This window comes from Carettochelys insculpta, chromosome 10 (genome assembly GCF_033958435.1).
Source record: "Carettochelys insculpta isolate YL-2023 chromosome 10, ASM3395843v1, whole genome shotgun sequence".
Classification (NCBI taxonomy): Eukaryota; Metazoa; Chordata; order Testudines; family Carettochelyidae; genus Carettochelys; species Carettochelys insculpta.
Window position 1 is genome coordinate 38701768 of NC_134146.1, and position 23831 is coordinate 38725598.

Consider the following 23831-nt stretch of genomic DNA (forward strand, 5'->3'; position numbering starts at 1 on the left):
TGAGGATTATCTGTGTGAATTATTGGGGGATTTTATTTATTTCGTACTGCTTGTTCAGACAAACAGATCCGAAAATACAGTTGGTGACTCACAAAGGAAAGGAGCAGCATTAAGATCCCAGCACTCTTGGTACTTAGGTTAAAATTTCATCTAATTACACAGTGGTAAAAATGCCACCATGCAGTCCGTATTATGTTTCTAACCATTGATTGTGCCATTGAAGTGGCATCTGTGACAAATATACCTAGAAACCTCATTGTAGGCAAAGCCATAAAGATCCCATAGCTCAAAACTCAACTATATGTGCCTGGGATAGGTAAGAAAGACTAATTTCCCTCCCATTCTCTGTGTAGTGATTTTAATATCTGTGGCAGAGAGGTAAACTAGTGCAGAAGTGGAATTGATCTGTGCCTAGGAAAGGCCTAGAGTAGCTGACTTTCCTCTTTAAGCAAGGGAGAAGTAAAATTCTGCTCCAGGGGGAGCCTGACTCCTTTCTCCTTCACAGGAGAAAAGTGACAAGGTAGCCTGCAGAACCTGCAATAGGGTCCTTCCTGATAATTGATAGTGTCAAAGAAAAACCTACAGGTGAAGGTCATAAATTACAGTAATATTCAGGATTACTGTATATCTGATAGATAAAGTTATACAGGGACCCTCAATATATGCTGGGGATAGGAACTGTAAAGTTGTGACTTAAAACAAAATGACATGTAATGAGGAATTTTCCCCCATAAGAAATAATGCAAGTGGTGGGGGTTGGATGGGGACGTAAGATTGTAAATTTTGCCTGTGTGACCATTAAAACTGTAATGTACTACTCACTGACCATACCATACATGTAAAGGATTTTAAGCAACATGTAAAGAAAGGATCCTATCCCAAAATACATTTTAAACCATTTTTATCCTATGTGCAATATAAGACAGAGGAGAGTCACAGAGGATACTGAAAGGGTACACTAATTTTCCATTTTCTAAATATGTAATGACTCAAGTGCAAGAAATTTTTATGTCGTGTTCCTCAAAGTTTTGATGCTGTAAGTGAAACTACTTATAGCAGAGTGATTTATATTGAGGACTGTCATAGAAATTCATTTTTAAGATTCCCTTCAAAGGAGAGATAAATATTATTAAAAACTGTTTTTAACAGTAATAAACAGATGGAAGTCAGTTCAACCAACTAAAGCAAAAACTGTTCCCCTGTGACATATCAGTCATTAACTGTCAGTTGTCAGGAGGACACTCAATTTGTGGCAATCTAGTGGCAGCTATTTAAGACTAGTGCTGAACATCTTAACTGGGAAAGTGTGTTACAAGACCATGGGACAGCATGTCTCTTGATTGCTACCAATTGATTTATTTCAGATGAATGTAGCTTGCTGGTAACTGGAACATCTTTGCTCATTTAACTTTGAGCTAATACACTTGCTTACGATGACAAAAATAGAGAAAAAGAATGTGTGTGAGGTGCTTAGAAACACCTTTCTCTGGAACAGAACTAACCAACATAAACGACTGATCTGCAAAACACCGAAACCTAGGTCCTTAATGGTGTTTCGGCAGATAACTCGCTTTGCTTTCAAGCTGTTTCTTGTACACGTTGGACCTCCCTGATCCCAGCACACTCAGGAGCTGACCAGTCCAAGACAAGGGAGTTTGCTGGACCAGGGAAGTCAATTTTAGCCCACATGACACCCGCCTGCCAGCCTGGCTCAGCACATGGCTCGGCCACCATCCTTTCTGCCAGCTCCCCTCCCTTCCACTAGACCAGCTGGGATCTGAGCCACGGCAGGATGCTGAGTTCCCAGCCCTGCTGGCGCTGCCGCTGTCCCATGCTAGGATCCTGGCTCCACTGCTGCTTCTCTTGCAGCTGCCAGCCTCACCACTGCGCCAGGCTTCCAGCCCCAGGATCCCCCACTGTGCTTGGCTCCCAACCCCACCAGCACACTTCTGTGCTAGTGTGCCTGGCTGCTGGCCACCAGCCCCAGCAGGGCTGCCAGCCCCGCTGCTGCTGACCCAGCCAGGAACTCAGCCACCGTCTGCCTTGCCAGTGACCTGGACAGGCTTGCATCCACCAGCCCTTCAACAGGACTCAGTGGTCCAAGAACACCCATGGTCCTGTGGACCACAGGTGTTGCCAGACCAGAGACTACTGATTTTGAGAGGTTCAACCTTTATAATAAATGGGAAGGATGTTTGAAGTGTAACATGTGTCTCTTACAACAATATTACTGTTAATGTAAGTAAATGCATTTTATAAAGAAGACAATGGGATCTATATCATACCGGTTTCAGCATTCATTTTGTGCTAGGAGTTTTAAACTGCCCTGACTGGTTTACAGATAATGGTATTTTTGTCTTCAAAATTTTGTCTTTTAAAACTCAAAGGTGGGGGAAGGTGTTTGTTTAAATAAAAAAAAAAAAAAAAAAAAAAGGAAGGAAGGAAGGAAAACAAGCCTTGCTGTCAACTGCACCCATGTGGCGTAATACCCTTCTCTGGAATGTGCAAGGAAAATTGTTCCCATTGTTTCCCTATGCCACACTGCATGACTGTTCTGCGCTCTTTCTGATACCTTTGCTTATGCTGTGCAGTGCCCTATTCCACATGTAGTCTCCCTGAACTCTATTGGAATGGTCACACTGTAGGCCTACACTAAGTCTACCACGTTACATTAGTTTCCTGGAGGCAGATTAACTAAGCCAATGGGAATTCTCCCATCAGTGTAGGGCCATTTCACTTAAGCCCGGCCCAATGCAACATTTGAAGTGTGGACCAGCCCTCAAAGTGGTTACAGGTTGCAGCATCAAGAGCCATAATCAGAAAATACATCTGCTGCAGAGCTTGGCCCTCAGTGACAGGAAGCCAGCTGAAGGTAGAACATGCAGTCTGCTGCCTCTGTGGTGTTATTTCTCATGAGACAGCAAAACAACCTGCACCATTTGTATGAAAACTGATCGTAGAACCATTTGTTTCAATTTACTGTCTGTTTTGCCACAAAATCATAGGGACAAAAACAAAGTACAAACTAGGAATAGCAATGGGTCACATTCTGCCCACCTTATTCATGCTGAGTAATGCTCTGTTCTGTGAATAACCCTGCTGACTTTATTGGAACATTTTGTGAAATGAGGTACTTGGTAAAGTCCTACCCAGTGTGTGTTGCATCAAGAATGCATGTCATAAATGGATGGGAAAGCAAAATAGCCGTGGGAGATAGGAGCAGGAGAGAGTAATGTCCTTAGGCAAGTAGTAGCTCCAAGGAGGCCAGCTGGTTGGGGACAAAGAGGGCAACCGCCCAGGGGCCTTGAGATTCAAAAGGGTCCAGGGCTTCCAACTGCAGCTTCTATGGCAGTGGACAGGGCCCTGAGCCCTTTAAATTATTGATAGAGTCCTACCTGGTGCACTCCAGGCAGCATTACAGTCTGGGCAGTTCTGAGAACTGGCTGTCCACCCCTGCCCCTTCTGCCTGAGGCCTTGCCCCTTGTCCAGGGACTTGGAGAGTCTGCCTATTTTATAAAGAAAACAATGGGCTCTGTATCATACAGGATTCAACCTTCCTTTTGTGTTAGTAGTTTTAAACTGCCCTTTTAGTTTAGTATTAGCACTTAGAGATAGTATTAATGTTAATGATAATTTATTGCTGCATGTGCAATGAAAGCTCTCTCCAGGAGCAGGCATTTCAGGGTACATGGCCAAAAAGGGAAGCTGTTTGCTTTACTCCTGGGGCTGTGTCTGTTCCTCTTTTTCAGATTGAAAGAATGTATTAAAATTGGAAAAATAAACATTCCTGTTGGAGTTGTGTTAGTTAATTAAATTGAAATGACTAAAAATGGTGAGCTTACTCATTGGGGAGCTCCAATTTCTAATGGCTCCAAGCCATCCCCTCCCCTGCCAGTGCTGCTCTTTCCTGTGGAAGTGGAAATTGAGTTTCCAAGCATAACAGGGCGAAAGGGTAGGAGAAAGATATCATGGTACTTCTTCCTTCAGTCCTGCACAACTGGCTATTCTGTGTTCTTGTCCCCTTTGACCAGAAAGATAGTGGGTATTATGAGGACCTGTGTAACCCGCCTGTTTATACATTCTCCTCTCTCTAACTAGTACATATATAGTAACAGAGCGGTAGCCATGTTAGTCAGTACTCCAACGGACCAAACCGGCAGAAATGTAGCACTTTAAAGATTAACAAAATGATTTATTTGGTGATAAGCTTTCGTGGTGATGATTTTCGGGATGAGCTCTCCCTGAATTGTTTGCTACCAAAGCTATCCTATTTGATTTGTTGGTTTTTCTTGCAATTTTTTTTCATTTTGGTTCTATGTACTTATAAATTTCAGTCTGTATTGGAAATTAAATTGATCTGAAGAAGTGGGTCTGTCCCACAAAAGATCATCACCAAATAAATCATTTTGTTAAAATGCTACATTTCTGCTAGTTCATATATAAGTAATACCTACTTCTTCAGTTACTATTTTATCCAAGGATTTAATTTATCATATCTTCTGTTGGTGCCTGAAAGCCATGCTATAAAAATCAATATTTACTTTCCCCATTTCAAGATTATACAGAATGTGTCTTTTGTTATATGTAAAGGATAGTCATACTCTGAACAGTGTCTGTCTAAATTACACCATCTCTCTCTCTGACATTCCATATCAAATTCTAACTCGATCGGAAAGTTAATGGTCAAAATTTGTTCTTTCTGCATCTTGCATTTTCACCTGGAATAGATTTACTGCAGTTGAACTCAGCCAGCAGTTGTGGTGTTAGTGTGCAAAACTGAAGAGATTCTGTAGTGCTAGCAGTAATAAAAATTTGGTCCAAGGTTTTCAAAATTAATAGCCCAAAGATAGGTTCCTAATCCTTATTTAGGTTACCAAATACCTGACCTGGTCTTCAAAATTGTTGGCCAGCTGGCTTTTTTGCATAGCTGTTGGGTACTCAAAACTTCAGAAAAATCAGATCAATTTAGGTGCCTAATACTGGTCTCTTATGTAAAGATGTACTGTGTATTTTTATATGAGTTGAGCTTGAGGTCTGTCCAAGTAATGTAGGTAAGGAAAACTGTCTATGCTGCCCAGCCTCCAGGAGAGCCTGGCTCCCCAGCAGCCCTCAAGGTGGCCAGGAAGGATCAGGCTGGGGTTGGGCAATAGGTGGCTCCATGGGGGGTTTGGGGTGCAGGGGTAAGGTGTCTGAAGGGGCAAGGCCTTAGGTGGAAGGGGCAGGAGTGGGCTTTGTCTTCCCCAGCTGGGCCTTCACCTGCTGCCCATGATTCTGTCAATAAAATAAAGTAGACATGATCTAAATATACATTGGTTATGCTGAGTAAGGCGAAGACATTCTCATATATGCCTGTCTAACCATAACTAATTTAATGAAGCAGTTTGTACAGTTTTTGCATGTTTGTCAATTCAGCTTGTAAATACAAGTACAATTTGTGCCTCCAGAAACCAAGACACTCTGGTCAAATAACAGCCGTGGTCCAGCAGTACTACAGATGTTCCTGGGCCAGAGCCAGCGACAGTGGGGCCAACGTCCAGCTGCTCAGACAGGGCTGGAACCAGTAACAGTGCCAGCAATGCTGGTGTCTGGCAGACCAGCCAGGGCTGGTGTCTGACAGCGGGGCCGGACCCAGCAGGCGATGGTGGGCGGGGCTTCAGGCATGGTGGTAGGAGTTATCAGGCCAGAATCAGAGACAGCAGCTGGGAGAGGTGGCAAACTGAGGAGCCAGAAGCAGGGGGACCTCTCTTGGTGCATCCCTTGTTCAGGACCAGTCAGGTCCAAAGGCTGCCAGACCAGAGTGGTACAACCTGTATGTGTCTAAACGTGTACAGTGGTGTGTAGTTTCCTGAGATTTCTCACAAGATTTCAGGTCTAGCTCCACTGAGGTTGAGACTTCTGTAGTGTAGTGGTTATCATATTTGTCTAACACGCAAAAGGTCCCTGGTTCAGAACCAGCAGAAGCATGTCTGTGATGGGGGGGAGGGGTAGCTCAATGGTTAGAGCATTGGCTGTATTAAGTTCAGAGGTGTGAGCTCAATCCTTGAGGGGGCTTTAAATGGTCTGAGGCAGGTTTTTTTTAAAAAGCTGTTAGGGATGGTGAGTGCAGGAGAGTGGACTTTATTTTATAATTGGTGGGGGCAGCTCATTGGATAGAGCACTGGCTTTATAAACACTGGGTTATGAGTTCACTCGTTGAGGGGTTTTTTAAGGGTCAGGGACAGATTGTTTTTTTAAAATCTAATCTGTGAGGGATGGTGATAGACTATGCTATGAGTGCAGGGGACTTGGCTCAATGACCTCAAAACCCCTTCCAGGTCTATGAGATATGCAGGTTGTGTGGGGCCTGTGAGATGTTTTGTTTACTGTTGCCTATGTGCACGGTTGCCAGAGTCTGTTGGTTTCCATCCACATAGTTTTTTTTCTGCCAGGATTAGTAAAATGACACGTTTCTAAAGCAAGGCCATGTGAAGCTAGGTGTGTGCTGAAGGCACACAGCATTGACTGTAGGAGCCATCCTTGCCCTCTGGATTGAATCAAAGCAGAGCTATTGTTCAGTTGGCACACAATGCAAATTCTAGCTATGCAAGAGCAGTTAGCAAAACTAACCTATCCCAGAAGACAGTCTTAGTTACAACAGTCTTGCAGCCCACTGAGATGAAGAAGGGCCACTCAAGTGGCCCACCCACTGGCTTAGGTTGCTTTTGCTGGTCTAGCTTAGCTTTCTCTTCTATTGGGAAATAGCAGTGCACATTTAAAGAATTAGCAGTAATATTCTTAGTAACCTCATTATTCCTGAATTGTTTGCTACGAAAGCAAAGTGTGCTATGCATGAGCCTCTTTGGTTAAGGGGATAATGATGTTTTGCAGTAATATTCTTATTTGTAACCCTACAATCAGGGCTGGTGACAGACTTTGCTGGGCAATGGAAGACAGGAGGCGGCCCTGGCTCTTGGGCTCCTGAAAGGGGCAGGGCCTTGGGACAAAGGGGAAGCCAGCCCTCAGTGCAACACCTTCCCCAGCCAGCCCTCAGCACCCCGGAGGACTCCGAAGGTGATTTAAAGAGCCCAGAGTTCTGGCCGCTGCTGCTGCTAGGGTAGCAGCTGGGAACCCCAGGCCCTATTAAATCACTGGGCTCTGGGGCAAGTGCCCCCTTCCTCCAGTCCCTGCCCCCATCGGTGTCTCTGCCTACAATATATTTTGAGAGAGAAAAAATATATGATTATAGGCCCATTAGACTGTGTAATAGTCTTTCAAAGGAAGTAAAAGAGGTCCTGTCAGTTGGATTTTTTAGAACTGCTTTAAAGACATACTGGGTGGAATCTCTCTCTCCTGCACTAATGGATGAATGTCTGAAAGCAACCAGTTGATTTTACCAATATCTAATTTTGTTGTTATATCTGTATTTCATGTAGGTAAAAACAATATGCATTCAGGGCACATTTAATTCATGTAAAATTCTAATCAGCAAAAATCCATTTTTCTTTCTTCATTTCAGAAAGTGAGTCAGTAGAGTTAATTGGCCCTGGTTACTTTGCAGGTCAACAGACAATGTAGCTACACAATATTTCCTAGTGTGTTACCATCAGTACAGCTCTCTCCGACAGTTTTCTTCCTTCCCCATGGCTTTGTGTAATGAGACAGAAAAATAATTAATTTTTATTAGACGTTTTTACAGTGCAACTTGCCACCTGACTATTCTCACTTATCTGTGAAATGGTTTGTTAGGAGACAAGGTTCTCTACAAAACTGCGGAGACTCTCTCTGCAGTAGAGTCAGTGAGACTGAATAAGAGATTGAAAATAATAATCCTAAACTTAGTTTCTTAAAGAGAAATTTTTTAGTCCTTTGAGAAAAATTTAAGCCTTTTGACAACCATGTTTTCTAAATAAGGTCTCTAAGTTGGAGCAGCCTCTTCTGAGCACCGTACCAAAGGGGGTGTTATTAATTAAATATATGTACTGTAATGCTGGAGGAGTAGCAACAACCTCTATGTTAAGGTTACATTTACAGTTTGCATTTGTCGGGGAGGGATAGCTCAGTGGTTTGAGCACTGGCCTGCTAAACCCAGGGTTGTGAGCTCAGTGTTTGAGAGGGCCATTTAAGGGTCTGGGGCAAATAGATTTAAAAAAAAAAAACGATCTGTCAGGGATGGTGACAGGTCCTGCTGTAAGTGCAGGAGACTGGACATAATGACCTTGCACAGTCCTTTCTAGCTCTGTGAGGTATGTGTATCTCCATGTAAGTATCTCATTCTTTAAAATTCCTGAAAACAGTAAGAATGTTGAAGATTGCGAAGTGGAGAGGGAGCTTGTCCTTTGATTCAATGATGTAGGTAGGACTGGAAAAGTGAGAGGGCCCAGGTTTCAGGTGGGTGGGGCAGAGGGATGGAGGGCCCTGTGTGCAGGAGGAGCTCAGGATTGGGTGTGCAGGAAGGATCCAGTGCCATTTGGAGGGTATGGAAGGTTCTGGTGCCTGGGAGTGGCAAGGAGAAGGTCGCAGAAGGGATTTTGGTGCCCTTGAAAGAAGAGCAGGCTAGAAGGGGGCACAGGAGGAATCCAGTTCCCTGGGGAGAGGAGCAGGAAGGGGAGGGACACAGAAGGGATCCAGGGACCTGGCAAGAGGGGGCAGGAGGAATTAGGGACCTGTCTCCACCCACTCTCTCTCACTACTCATCAGGCACCCAGGGCACACAGGCTGCAGGGTGGACCGATGTGGTCCATCAAAAGAGTAGAGTAGCATGTCCATGGCTCATTTAACCACTAGGCATTCCTTTTCTAATTTGGCATACCGTTGCCCCCCCAGGAAAGCATTGCCAACCGTGGTGAAAGATCAGGAGCTCCTCATCCCCCACTGTCTGTGAAAGGATGGCCTCAAGTTCTACCTCTGTGGCATCTATTTGTAGAATGAATTCCTTCTTGAAATCTGGGGCTATGAGAAATGGTTGACTGCATAGGGCCATCCTCAGGATTGCTGAAGCATTTTCTGCTGCTTCATTCCACTTAACTGTGTCTGGGTCCTGAATTTTTTCAGTTCAGTCAGAGGCACTGCCCTTCTTGTGAAGTAAGGGAGGAAACAATAGTACTTGACCCTCCCTAAGAATGATCTGACTTGATTCTTGCAGATACAAGGCCATTTCTGTATTGCCTCCATTTTGTTGCACTGGGGTTTCTCCATGTCCCTTCCAACTAAATACCGGAGGTATCTCGTCTCAGCTAGACCTATGTCATGTTTGGCCAGGTTAGCGGTGAGGCTGGCCTGTCTAAAAGCATTTAGTGCCACTTCCACTTTCCCAAAGGGCACCTCCCAGTCAGGGCTACAAATTACTAAGTTGTCTAAATAACAGCAGCATACTTGGCATGGAATTGAAGTAAACTGTCCGTCAATTGTTGGAAAGTCACATGGGCCTCATGGAGCCCAAAGGGAGAGCAATATATTGGAAGAGGCTCACAGCTGTAGAGAAGGCAGGTTTTTAATTGGCATCCTCAGCCAGGGGGATCTTCCAGTATCTTTTTTTCAAGTCCAAATCAGAGAATTGGGGTACATTGTTTACCTTCCAAAATTTCAGGGTGCCATCAGGCTGGAGGACCAAGACAGTAGGGCTGGACCACTGGCTGTGGGATTCTTCAACCACCCTGAGTTCCAGCATATTCCTTACTTCTACCATAATATCTTCTCTTTTTGCCCCTAGTATGTGATATGGCCTTATCGTCACCTTTGCTGCAGACTGGTGACAATGTGGTGTTTGATTAGTGTCATATGGCTTGGTTGTGTGGAGAACACATCTTGATTTCACTTATCTCGATGACCTCTGTTGGTTGTTCCATGCTCATTTGGGGGATATTCTTACATACCCTCGTGAGCCATTTGACTGGGATAGAGTCGTCAGGATGCACGGGCACTTTTCCCCATTGTGCCAGGGTTTCAGTAAGCTGATGTGGTAGATTTGCTCTTGCCTTTGGCAGTCTAGCTGCTTCACCTTATAATTGACTTCCCTAGTGGCTTCCACGTTCTTATAGGGTCCATGCCACTTGGCCAAGTGCTTGCTTTCTGTTGTTGATACCGGTACAGTCACCTGTTCTCCTGAATGAAATTTCCCTATTTTCACCCAATGGTTGTAGTAGGTCCTCTAGGCCTCTTGGACTTTCTGCAAATGCTCTTGTACTATGGGAGTCACTTGAGCTATTTGTTCTCTCATCTGGGCCGTGCAATGATGTTCTTACTCAGGTTGTGTTGTTCCTTCCATTCCTCCTTCACAATGTCTAATGTGCCACATGGATGGTGTCCATACAGTAGCTTGAAGGAAGACGATCCAGTAGATTCCTGGGGGACTTCTCGTGTCACACTCAGGTATGGTAGAAGGGTATCCAGACTTTTTTCCATCTCAGGCCACCACCTTTTGGATCATTGCTCAGACAAGCTATCTGAGGATGATTGAGGTCCGCAAGGCTTGGATGCAGAGCAGGTTACATGACTCTTTCATTACTGTCAACATGATGGGAATCCCTTGCTCAGTGAGTGTCTCCTTAGGGATGCCTACCCTAGCAAATGTTTGGACTAGTTCTTTTGTGATCACCTCTAAGACATGGGGTTTCTTAGAGGAATGGATTCAGGGTACCAGGTAGTCCAGGATGACAAGTAGGCTTTGATGTCCCTGGCCAGTGATCTTTCAAGTGGACCACTAGATCCATGGCTGTCCTTTCAAATGGCACTTCAGTTAATAGACAAGGTTTCCATCAGGGTACTTAACTGAGTTTGGGAGCTGTGCAGCTTGCATTGTGGGCAGGAGGTTCCATAGCCAATAGTTAATATTTTTAAAGTATTGAATTTTTGTCTCTCTTGCAAAGAAAAAGTTTAAGCATAAAAAGCATTACTGAGAATTTGGATAGACTGACAGTGTTGATCATTAAGTTGCTAAACTTGCTCATTAGCATTTGCATTATACACTATGATATATAATTGATGGATCCGTTAGACTGAAAGTAAACTTCTCTAACAAGCAATTTCCTTTTCTTATTAAAAGACTGAAGCTGTCATTTTCCCTGTTGTTGTCTTTACTAGACCAGATACTCAGTAGGCACCAATCAGAATAGCTTTGCTGAAGTCACCTACTATTGAAGCCATTGGTGTTTTCCAGATACAATTTACGTTAGGTGAGGATTGGCCTGCTGTCTCTGATGAGAGAAAGTTGTAGCTATTTGTCTTCATCACTTTTCATGAGCACCAAATTTCAACCTGTTTTTAGCTCTTTTTTAAAATCACCCTTGTGTTGCTTCTAAGTTTCTGTTCTGATTCTCAGAAGTGTCATCATTTATTCAGCTTAATTGAACTTTCTTGGCCATCTATATTTATTAGCCCTTAATGAAGATCTTAATCTTCCTCTATCTGCGATTTAACCATATTTAGCTTCTGGTTACCTGAGGATGTAATGTTCTTACAGGAAAACAAGTAACATCATCAATTCACCCAACTAATTTTTTGAAAAATATGAAGATTATGTGTAGAAATACAGCCATAATATTATTTAAATGTAAGTTTCCTATTTAATTAGATTTTCTTATTTGGAGTATTTTAGGTTTTCATTTTGTTTTATGAGTGGTAGTTGTGGCAGGAAGAGAGTTGATTTTTGGCAAGGGCAGCCAGAGACCACAGAGGGGTAGTATTTACTTGTTAAAACTGAATGAAAGAAATAAAATGGAAGTTCTCCTGATGGCATATGTTTTTGTTCAAAGATATTTGGTTAGTATCAGTTTGTTAAAGATAGGGAGGTGCTCACATTCTATAGTGAGGGGGACAAGGGATATAAGTATCTAAGATAAATGGATAGATGCATTCTAAGGGTGAGATATACAAAGCAAGTTAACCTTCAAGTACTCATTAAGCTACATTTATTTGTCAAGTTTCTATTTTTTCCTTTGTTTGGCAGCTTGGATTTGTGTGTAGGTTGCAGCAATAACTTTCCAAATCAAATGGCATAAAGAGGGTAAGCAGGCAGTTCCTTCTGCCCACATGCCCTTTGCAGCTTGATTGTCTTGTGAAATTATGGTAGCAATGACTAGTTGATTTTTCAAAAAAAAAAAAAAGCGGAGGGGAGGTGGGAAATACCTGAAAATAGTGTCATGCGCTGTCATATAGGAATTTCAGCCATCAGGTTACTTCTATAGACTGTTACAACATTTGCACATGTGGGCACCTTCTGTTGCATAGCAGATTGACCCTAGTGGGTAAGTTAATTTTCGGACGTGGGAAGACAAGGAAGGGTCACCATGACAAGAGAAGACAGATGTTGGTGATTTATGGTAAGAAAATAAGTTGTGTAATACAGGAAGACTAGATGTCCTGTATTAAAGGAACAGTCCATATTTACGGTCTTCTGTTGATGTCCCTACTTCTTTTTTTAAAAAAAATTGTGCAAATTTTCCCTTATCATCTCTCTCCCCATTCATCTCAGCTATTCCTTTTTTTCTGATGTATGACATGGTATTTCATTTCCTAGATCTACATATAAGAAGTTTTCTGTTAGGTCAGTTTTAATTTCTCTCTTGTTTCCTGTTTATAAACCAGAATTCTCCCATTCAAGTGAATAGAGTGTCTCTTCAATCTCCCATTCCTTCAGTGGGAAAATACAAACCAATTAAACAGCAAAATACAATACAAGATCTTCAGCCACAGAAGAGGTGGAGGCAGTTTAGTTTGTTCACAGGAGACAAGTGTGATGTGAAAAGCATGGCTTTCCATTTCAGTGCTCAATAAAATGCCAAACTTATCTTTTGCTACCTAATGGTTATGTGTTTGCAAGATTCACATTATCTCTATTTTACCTTTTTCCACTTGAATTTCAACACCCTCTCGCAGTTATTTATGCTGACTCATATTTTCTCCCACTTACTCTGATTCATACTCAGTCATAAATTCCATATATTTTTTTCAACCATTAATAAGTTAAGTTTTGGATTCATTAAAAAATTATTAAAATACAGATTGAATGGGAGGTGAATATTTTCTAGAACATTACCAATGCTTCCACTGCTTACTAGGCTCTTAGAAGACATTTAGGGATAAATTACAACTAAACGACAGCACAGAACACTGAGAGCCAGGACTGGTGGCTGTAAACAAACTTTATGGGACCACTGGAAACTTGGCCACACCCATCGTAAGTGAGTCATCCAGCTAACTAAAATCGTGCTGGATTATGGATGTTGCCAAACGTGAGAGTTCCGGATTAGAGAGATTCAACCTGTACAACCAAGAGAAACTTTACATAACAGTGACCATATTGTGTGAGACCATAGTTCATCTAGCCTGATAACCTGTCTTCCTGTAGTGGTCGGTGTCAGATACTTTAGAAGGAATGAACAAAGCAGGACAATTTTGAGAGCCATCCCCTGTCATCCAGTCCCGGCTTCTATCAGTGAGGGATATAGAGACACTTGGAGCATGTGGTTGTTTCCCTGAGCATCTTGACTAATAGATTTAGCTATCACCTGTGACTATATCTAAAATTTTTTTGACTCCATCTATAATTTTGGTATTTGCAACATCATTTGGCAATGAATTTCATAGTTTGTGTTGTGTGAAGAAATACTTCCTTAGATTTGTTTTAAACCTGCTACTTATTGCCTTGTTGATCCCTATTTCTTGTATTATGTGAAGATTTAAAGAATACTTTTTTCCACACCATTCGTGATTTCATAGTGCTCTATCGTATGTAACGTACCTAGCATTTTCTGTCTCATTATCTATCCCTTTCCTAATGGTTCCTAACATTCTGTTAGCTTTTCTGATTGTTGAGCAAGTGTTTCCAAAGAATTATACATGATGACTCCAAGAGCTCTTTTTTCCATCGTAGCACCTAATTCAGGCCCCCATCATTTTGTGTATATATTTGGGATTATGTTTCCATTGTGCATAACTTTACATTTATCAACATTGAATTTCATTTGCCATTTTGTTGCCAATCACTTTGAAACTCTTCACAGTCTGCTTGGGACTTAACTTTCTTGAGTAGTTTTGTATCATCTGCAAATTTTGCCACCTCATTGTTCATCCCTTTTTCCAGAACATTTATGAATATATTGAACAGCCTCGGCCCTGGAGCCTTGGAGGACCCTGTTAGTTACCTCTTTCTATCGTGAAAACTGACCATTTAGTCTTGCCCTTTGTTTGCTTGCTTTTAACCGGTTACTGATTCATGAAAGTACCTTCCCTCTTATCCGCTAACTGCTTAATTTTGCTTCAAAGCTTTTGAAAGGGGATGTTTCTGAACCTCCACATACAGTGTATATCTGGATCACAGTGTCCACATGTTTTGTATGCTTTGTTTTCTCACTCTCAGGATGGCATATGTATTTAAAGCAATAGTTTATCTCTGGCCATTTGCTTCTTTTTTTTGAAGCTCATCAGATTTTACTTCTGACAATGACTCATACTGTAGGTAATCTTGGAAAAGTGATTTCACCTGTCAGCTAAAAAAAGTAATACACAGCTATACATTGTGTAGTAATGTGTATTGAGATTCTGCTACCTCCATATCACTCACTTGACAATGTTTCACATGAATAAAGCAACATGTTTCGCTAACGTATGCTCATATTTGGTGACTGTGTTAAATAGGGAATGAATCTCTCTGTGAAATAGTAATGTTTAACTCTGAACAGCCCATAAACTCCCAACACTTTTTGTATGCTCTTCTAATAAACATCTCATCCCTTTACATACATATAAAATGTTAGGGCCATTTAGCGTCTACTGTTACTACTGTAAAATTATAGGTCATAGCACATAATGGACATATGAAGAAAGCAATTTAAAAGTTGCATTGTAACAAGACTTCTAAGTTATTTAGGATTATTCTAAAACTACTTTCCATTAACGTGATTTTGCAGGTTTTGTTGGCCAAACGTTGCCCTCAGAACTATGAGTTGAATGCGTTCTATGGAAGAATTTAACTTCAAATCTGTATTTATATTGTTAATGTTGTTAAAGTATAACTTTAATCTTGTTTGTATTATTTACTGAACCACCACAATATTTAAAACATTTTACCTTCTACGATGGGCTATGTGCTGTAAACGTTAATTCCATCAGTTTTTGTCTTTCTCTGTGTGTTGACTGTTTGCTCACAAGTACTGAGTATGGAGAATTTCCATATTTGACTGACTCTCTTCTCTACATTCTGGCTTTTGTGACTGTTTGTGACATTCTGAGATCCCTTCCTCAGGTCAGTTTTTGGAAGCTCCCTGAAAGGACTAAGATTTAATGGTTTGTTTTAAAGGTCTGATGCGAAATCCTTGCAGACCTAAAACTCAGTTAAATGTCATTGGAACTTGAACCTGTATATGGAATGTAGGATCAGGCAGTTGTTTTTATAAAATGCCTATATCAGTATTTAAATTATGAAGTAATGTGTGGAGTATTTACATCTAAATCTCTTACAAGGATAGTCTCTGGCACATTGATGTCCATTATTTTTTTAAATTTGATTGTGATTATTTTAAAATTTTATTTTGCAGGTGTACAAGGGAGATGAGACAACATTCCAAATCTCAGGCCTTCAGACCAACACAGACTACCGGTTCCGTGTCTGCGTGTGTCGCCGATGCATGGATACCTCACAAGAACTTAGTGGATCTTTCAGCCCATCTGTTGCCTTTATGCTCCAACAAAGGGAGTTCATGCATACAGGGGAACTGGGAAGCATAGATGATCCTAAGATAAAGAGCATGATGTCTACTGATGAACAGTTTGCAGCTCTCATTGTTATTGGCTTTGCAACCTTGTCGATTTTATTTGCCTTTATATTACAGTACTTCTTTATGAAGTAGAGAATCCAATGAAAATTTGAGGTATAAATTTAACTAATGCTACGCATTATAATCCACACATTTATTCAGATATTCCTTGAAACTTTTTGTTCTACCATACATTTTATATACTTCTCTTATTTTTACAGTTCTAGCTAGGAGAAAAAGATAAATCAGTGTTTTGGTGCACCTTTTTGAAATTCAAATTAGGAAGAGGTCAAACTGGAGAAATAGCAAACCAGATACAAAATCTTTTTTTTTTGTCTTTCATAGCTTTGGAATTGCACCCAAATTGCCTTTACATTTTTTAGTTTGGTTTTGATATTTTCCCCCACTGAAGTCCTTATAGTCTTTCGTATATATTACAGCTTAGTAAATTATAATAATCAGTCACTTATTTTGTCTCTTCTGTATCTGTAAACATTAATCACAAGTGTTTATAGCAATAAAATTAGAATGCAGTGTTAGTCAACAGTACCAGTCTTTCACTGAACAGTATTACTAATGTTACTTAAGATTTATTCACTACAATACATTTGTCCCTGTTTTTTTTTTCAAGATAAATGTACACTCAATTATTTTAACTGGTTAGTGCATTTACATCAAAACCATGTACTGCCATCTACTACTTTTTTAATTATCTGTTATTTCTATGGTTACAACACTATGAACTGCCTGTATAAAAATCAGATAATCAAACTGCGTATAAATTATGAAGCATTATAGATTTTTAACCATTTTGATTCGTAGCAGTAACTTTAAGTAAGAGGGCATTGTGCAATAGTTAGTTATTCCCATGTTCAGCTGTTGGAAAGCTGGTTTAACTTGTTTGTTTGTTATGTATATATAACTACTTTTAATCAATAGATTTATTATATTCTATTTGTTCAGCTTGATTTATAAGATTAGATCCGATGACAATTTACTGCCTCTACTGATTATGAAAGATTTACACTCAATGTAAACAATTGTTACAGTCAATCAGTCACTTTTTGAGGAAGATCCATTTTATAGACCTTTCTTGGGGGTATCTAAAATGAGGTTGGTTGATTTAAGTACCTTAAATTGATGCCTGTATTATTCTTGTCACAGAGTCAGTCAAAATATTTGATACATTGTAAAAGCCTGAGTAGTTATCATTTTACTTTTACTGCAGTGGCCCACACATCCACGTGTTAATTCATCAAAATATTAAATTAACAACTCTCAAATCATTGGCTTATTTATATTGAAGTCAACACCATGTAGTACCTCAGGGACACTAAGAAGCTGGAGGTGCGAATCAATTCCAAAAGGGTGCAACAGATACACAAGGTATATGCCTGCCTCTTGTTTTTGTATATTTTTGCGACTTGGTTTTGCTTTTGTCATAGCTGTTTTGTGCTCTCTCTCTATGTTGTCTAAGATGCAGTGTCCTATACTAGCATAATACTCCCTTAACCAAAGTAATGGGGAAACCAACATTATTTTTGTTTTAGGTTTATTTATACAATATACTGCATCCAGTACTTTAAATGCCAATTACAGTGCAATCTTTTATTTATTGTAAAAAAATAAAAAGAAGTGTACTTATGTACTAATTGTTTTCCCTTGTAGCATGTTACATTTTGTCCATTTTATACTGTTGTACTTTAGATCGACTTTTTACCTGGCAGCATTCCTAGTATTATTAACCTTCTTACATTTTCATGTGTTTTTTAAAGATGGGAGCATCTAGTGCATTAAATGCCAAAAAACAAAAAGTTATCAGTGATTGAAACGTTTACATGTATCCAAAAAACATAATCATCTCTTGAAAGAAAGTGCTAAGATTAATGAATTATTCCGTGTGCCTCTCTAGATGTAGCAAATATTACAAATGTTCTGTGTTTTGTTATTGACTATAATTAGTTTAATTTAGCCTTGCAAACTGATGGCATTGAGCTAAATATAAGGTTTTGTTTTTGCCAAAGTCATGGCTTGTCAAATTTATTTACATTTTATTTAAATTTATTTGTGATATGAAACCTTGTGATCTTGCATCTATTTTGTGAGCAAAACATACAGCTGTCTTCAGTGGGGAGAAGGGGGATGTATTTTTTAAAACAATGAAAAGTCATCTGTACATTGGAAACCCACAGATTTGAATAGATTCCCTTTTTGAATTTTTTGGAATACTATTTTCACAGTGCTGCTACAAAATCTAAGCCCGGTGTTTTTTTAAAAAAAAAAAATACTCTAAATAAAACTTGCTTTACATCATTTGTTCTCCTCTGCAAGTTTGGAAATATAGAACAGTTTTACAAGCAGTGAGCAAAGGTTGGGAGAACAAAAATCTGTAACACTTCAAGCATTTCTAATTCATTTGGTGTCCATTATAATCATACTAATCAAAGAGCCCAGTCCAACTCCCAATGAAGTTGAAGAAAAAAAGTCATATAGATGAGTTGGATTGGGCCCATATTAAGGTAATTTGACATCCATATTTACTTCATATAGACTGCCATTATAATTCATTATAATCCTAGTAATACCTTTATAATCCATTTGTAATGTAACCATAAAGTGTTACAGATTTTAAAGCATTCCCATTTCTAATTCTACTATCAATGATTAAAACAGTTTACTGAGGCTTTGTATTTCCCTTTGAGTTTATATCCTTTCCTTGGCCCAATAAGTATCAATCTTGTGAACCCAAAAGCTCTCTGCTTTCCAGGAAACTGTAAAAGTTAATTAAGGTAAAAAAGGAAAAATAAGTATTTAAAATATATTAAAAATGGAAAGAAACATTTTTATATTACCTGCCTTTTTCCGTATGAACTTGAAATGTAGTTTTCTAATCCTGTTTTGTTGGCTATAGTAGTTCAGTATTCAATGTCACAATTCAAAAGTGCCCTAACTGAGGCTATGTCTACATTAGTGGGTTTTGTCGACAAAACTGGCGTTTTGTCAACCAAGCCTGGGGAGCGTCCAGATCCCCAAGGCGTTCTGTCAACAGTAAATCGACAGAACAGAGCACTTCCGTCGACACTTGCCTGCTTCCCATGAGGCATAACACCTCTGTTGACAGAAAGCTAGTCTGGACGTTCCGTAGAGGCCCTCTGTCGACAGACAGGGCTTCCGGGACGCGGGGCAGCCATGTCTGCTGTGCTTCCGGCTGGCTGTTTTGTCAAGAAAGTGGGTGAGCAGCCTGGCCGTGCTCTGTCAACAGAGCGTATCGCTCTTGAGAGCCGCTTGGCAATTTGGCCGCTATCTTTCAACAGAAGTTTTGTCAAAAGATATCTTCCGACAAAAACTTCTGTTGACAAATTGCTCTAATCTAGACATAGTCTGAATGTGTATGAACATTATCCTTGCACAATTCTTTAAATTGAAAAATAAAATAAAATGTTTTTACCTCACTATGGGAACATACATTCCAAGCTTTTCAATTTTAAAAGAAAAATAATCGTATGTTTTCTTGTATTGTAAATTTTAGACTATTTCATATGCATTGTATTAAAACTGCCATATCTATTTTAATGTATAGATTTTGCAGATACTACGCTATGTATGTAAGACTTAACTGTATCTGTAGTGTATATGTAATATATTTATGCCCAATAAATGTTTTAATTCTTTCTGATATTAACAATGCTTATTTCTAACTGGGTAATTCATTCTTTACATCTTTACAGGTATTAGTCCGTACCCTGCCAGTGGAGTTACAGCAGCCTAAAACTGGAGAAATAGCTATGAATCAAACCTAGTGTGTTGCAGAGTTGGAATCTTAAAGATAATTGTTTTAAAGTGTTCATGTTTCATTTTCCTGTTTGGCATGATTAGCTGTCTCTCTTTGTCATTATGTCAGGATCATCTTTTCAAACTACAAAGAGAATGCTTTGTAAGTGCTTGTCAAGGCTTATTAATTTTCCTTTAGCTTTTCTGATGGATGTTGTAGTCCCACAAGGTCACTAAATACTGCCTTGGGTTTAGTAAGCCTCACTAAACTAGGGTTGAGCAAACTAGCCAAACTCCAGGTGTTTGTTTTAAAAAAATAAATAAATAAATAAAGTTCCCATCCTCTTTTCTATCCCTGATCAGAGCTGCAGACGGGGTGTGGGGCAAAGGAGGTGGTTGCCTTGAGAGCTGGTGATTTAAAGGAACGCTGGACTCCCCGCTGATGCAACCACAGCAACAGCAGCAACTGGCTACCTGGGCCCTTTAAATAGGCACTTGAGCCCCACCTGGCATGGTGCAGGTGGTGCTGAGGGCTGGGTTGTTAAGGCACAGCACAGTTGGAACAGCACTGAGAACTGGCTGCCCCTAGCTCTGCCTCTCCCACTTGAGGCTTTGCCACTTCCAGGAGGCCTAGAGCTGAGTGCCCATCCCCACACACGCACACACATTGCCTCACAAAAGCCGTGTCTACACGTGCACGCTACTTCGAAGTAGTGGCACTAACTTCGAAATAGTGCCCGTCACGGCTACACGCGCCGGGCGCTATTTTGAAGTTAACTTCGACGTTAGGCGGCGAGACGTCGAAGTCGCTAACCCCATGAGGGGATAGGAATAGCGCCCTACTTCGACGTTCAACGTCGAAGTAGGGACCATGTAGTCGTTGCGCGTCCCGCAACTTCGAAATAGCGGGGTCCGCCATGGCGACCATCCGCTGAGGGGTTGAGAGACGCTCTCTCTCGAGCCCCTGCGGGGCTCTATGGTCACCGTGGGCAGCAGCCCGTAGCCCAGGGCTTCTGGCTGCTGCTGCGGCAGCTGGGGATCCATGCTGCAGGCACAGGGTCTGCAACCAGTTGTCGGCTCTGTGTATTTTGTGTTGTTTAGTGCAACTGTGTCTGGGAGGGGCCCTTTAAGGGAGCGGCTTGCTGTTGAGTCCGCCCTGTGATGCTGTCTGCAGCTGTGCCTGGCACCCTTATTTCAATGTGTGCTACTTTGGCGTGTAGACGTTCCCTCGCAGCGCCTATTTCGATGTGGTGCCACGCAACATCGAAGTTGAACATCGACGTTGCCAGCCGTGGAGGACGTGTAGACGTTATTCATCGAAATAGCCTATTTCGATGTAGGCTTCACGTGTAGACGTAGCCAAAGTCTGTTGCCAGCCCTGGCCCAGATTCTGCTCTTCCCAGTGTAACCCAAACACCTATGTGCGGTTGACTGTCCCAGATCACTTCATAGAGAAAGAATAAGCGTCCTCTACAGCCTAACTAGAGAGCCAGCTGCTCTTTAGCTCACGCTGTAGAGGTGCCTGCCCTAAGCCCCAGAGGTCCCAGGTTTGAGACTGCTTGTGGGCAGCTCCATGAGCAGAAGAGAGGTACTTTCCTGAATGAGCAGCCTGCTGGGTTATTACCCTGTCTACTGAAATCACAGGATAGAAAAATCACTAACTGCTGTAGCTTGCCGAGTAGAGCTCAGTCTGCTTACCTAGGGGGCTCTGTGTTGCCTCCGTGTGAGGCAGGTTCCTGGTCCATCCATTACAAAACTTCCATCTGCTTCCATGTGGGCTTACATTCTTCATCACAAGTCCTGTGGCTGCTATGGCCCCCAATCCAAAACCTGCTGATGTGAATAGAAAGACTCCCCTGATATTAGCTGGCTTTGGTTCAGACCCTAATTGAATGGCTTTCCCAGGAATCCTGGATTTGCTGGACATGACCCTTAGGCCATTTCTACACATTCTCCTCTCCCTAAAAAGTCTGGCCTCACTCTCAACTCCATTAAGGCCTACATAGCTTCTTTCAGTGCTTTCCACCTCCAAGTGGAGGGACACTATGTCTTTACCCCCCCTTGAAATCTAGGTTTTGGAAGGACCTCCTTCACATCTTCTCTCCTGTTCAGCCATCGCTACCCAATGCTTCACTGAAACATTTTGGTTTTGATTAATATTCATCCTGGCTTTGTGCCAGTTCACCCGGTGCATGGCTGGACTGCCCAGGACACCAGGTCTGGAATTGTGGGGCAGCCCCAACATGTAGACTGTCTAGGGATGGAGAATCCAAGCAACAGACCAGGGAGACATTAAAGCCAAGTCCAGGGACCAGAGATGACTGGCACAGAGCAGTTAATCAAAGGCAAACCACAAAACTCTCTTCCTTGAGACCCATTGAGTCAGATCTTATTTGTTTCTCTTCCAAATTGAAAGTCAGCTAATCCATAGACTATACAGAAACCTAGTACATCCCAAAGTGAAATACATGATTTTGTGCAATCTTCATTAAACCTGGTCATGGGGAGTGAACCTAAATTACCCATCAGTTCTGGATCAGTACTTTAACACGTGATTTTTTTCAACCAGGAGAGGCCTGAGTTCAATTACTTTACACTCTCTTCTTGCTACAGAATCTGGCATGAACACAAGAAACTATTTCCTTGGAAGTGCTGTCATTCTCATCTGAATGGAGGGGAGAAGGGACGGTTTCCAAACAGATCAATCATAAGAATGCAGTTGACAGCATATTTCTAATGCATCGTCATACAAAGAATGGAAGGGTGGGTATTTTATGGAACTGACCACTGAAGTCATAAATACTCCACAAATAAATACAGTTGCACTTGTAAAATTTAAACAATATCCAGATGGTAACACACTAACGTGCCATAGGTCAGGCTTTCGAAACTTAGACAAAGTTAAAGACGTGTTTCTATCCAGTTCCATCTTTAATAGACTGTTTCAACCAATGCTGTTTTACCGGGCCTCTCTGGTGACTTTTCCCTGGGACTTTTTATTTTTTTGTCTAATATATAGTCTTAAAGCACTTGATTTTTGACAAGATGCAAAATAAAGTTCACAGTTGTAGGGGCAGCTACTGCTGTAGAACACTAAGCCTGCTACAAACTTTCTACCAGCTGTCTGACTGCACTCAGCCACTGCCTCTGTCCCTCAGCCATTGTGCTCCAGGGTGTCTAGTCACAAGATGAGGAAAGTGAAAGTCTAGTGGAGTGTTCCCAGCTCTGACATTAGCTCCCTTTGTAGCCATGGTCAAGTCACATAGGCCAAAATTTTCAAACTTAGGAGCCCAGAGCTAGACACCTCATTCAGAGGCATGGATTTAGGCACTTATTTTTATACAAATCACAGCTGAAAATGGAAGCCCTAACCATTCTGCACCCTGGTCCTTGGGTGGAGTGAGGATACTCACATATAACAACAATTCAGAGAGCTGAGGTACAGTCAGGCAGCTGATATTTGCAAAGTGTGAGCCGAATCCTAGAATACATACAAATCCCTCCTTCTGCCCCCATGACTCGGTCTACAAAGAGAGAAGGTAAGTTGACTAACAAACCTGACTCAAGGTTTCATTTTTTGCTGATGCTGCTACAAAGGGGGCAGGGAAGTTTCTTTCCAGCAGGGAATTGCATGCCACTGAGAACCAAGACTGGAAAAAAGTCTGTTCTGGTAAGCCTATGGTCTGAAGAAGTGTCTCTGTCCCACGAAAGCTCATCACCTAATAAATTATTATGTTAGTCTTTAAAGTGCTACTGGACTGCTTTTTTGTTTTGGAAAAAAGGGGTAATATGGCAGATTTTTTTTTGGCATCAAATACTCAACTTGAGTTGAAGATCAGACCCATAAACTGGTTGACCAAATATCTGTGTTCATATTGGGACATAGGCTTGTGGTCCACAGGTAAACCAGCTAGGGATGCTAACGCTTACTTGGCTAACTGGTAAGTCTCATCTTAAACAGATGAGGCTTACCAGTTATGGTTAACTGGTAGGGGCTAGAGCAGCCCAAGCCATCCGCAGGCAGTGTGTCCCTCCAGCCCCATGGAACCACCATGCGTGGGGGGCATTCCATTGTGGCCAAAATAGCTCCCATCCACAGCAGCCCAGCCTTGGAGTGCCTCAGACTTGGGCACTCCAGCCTTACCAGAGCAGCCCCCATCCATGGTGGTTCCAGGGAAGGTGGCTGTCAGAGAGGGTGGGAAGGCAGGGACACAACAGTGCCATGGGCAGGGACCCTCAAGCTCAGCCAGAGCAGCCCTGGTCACCAGCATGGTGCCAAGCTGAACTGGAGCAACCTCCCCAGCCAGCCCCATCCCTGTTTAATTGGTT

The 23831-nt window shown here is 41.5% G+C and overlaps 1 protein-coding gene across 1 annotated transcript in view; it reads left to right on the forward strand.

Moving 5' to 3' along the window:
* FNDC3B (fibronectin type III domain containing 3B) overlaps positions 1-19410 on the forward strand; it is a 402180-nt gene extending 382770 nt beyond the window's left edge. Inside the window, exon 26 of the mRNA XM_075004071.1 lies at positions 15513-19410. Within this exon, the coding sequence (XP_074860172.1) occupies positions 15513-15824 (312 nt within the window). The 3' untranslated portion in view covers positions 15825-19410. The remainder of the gene's footprint in view (positions 1-15512) is intronic.
* The last annotated feature ends 4421 nt before the right edge of the window (positions 19411-23831 follow it).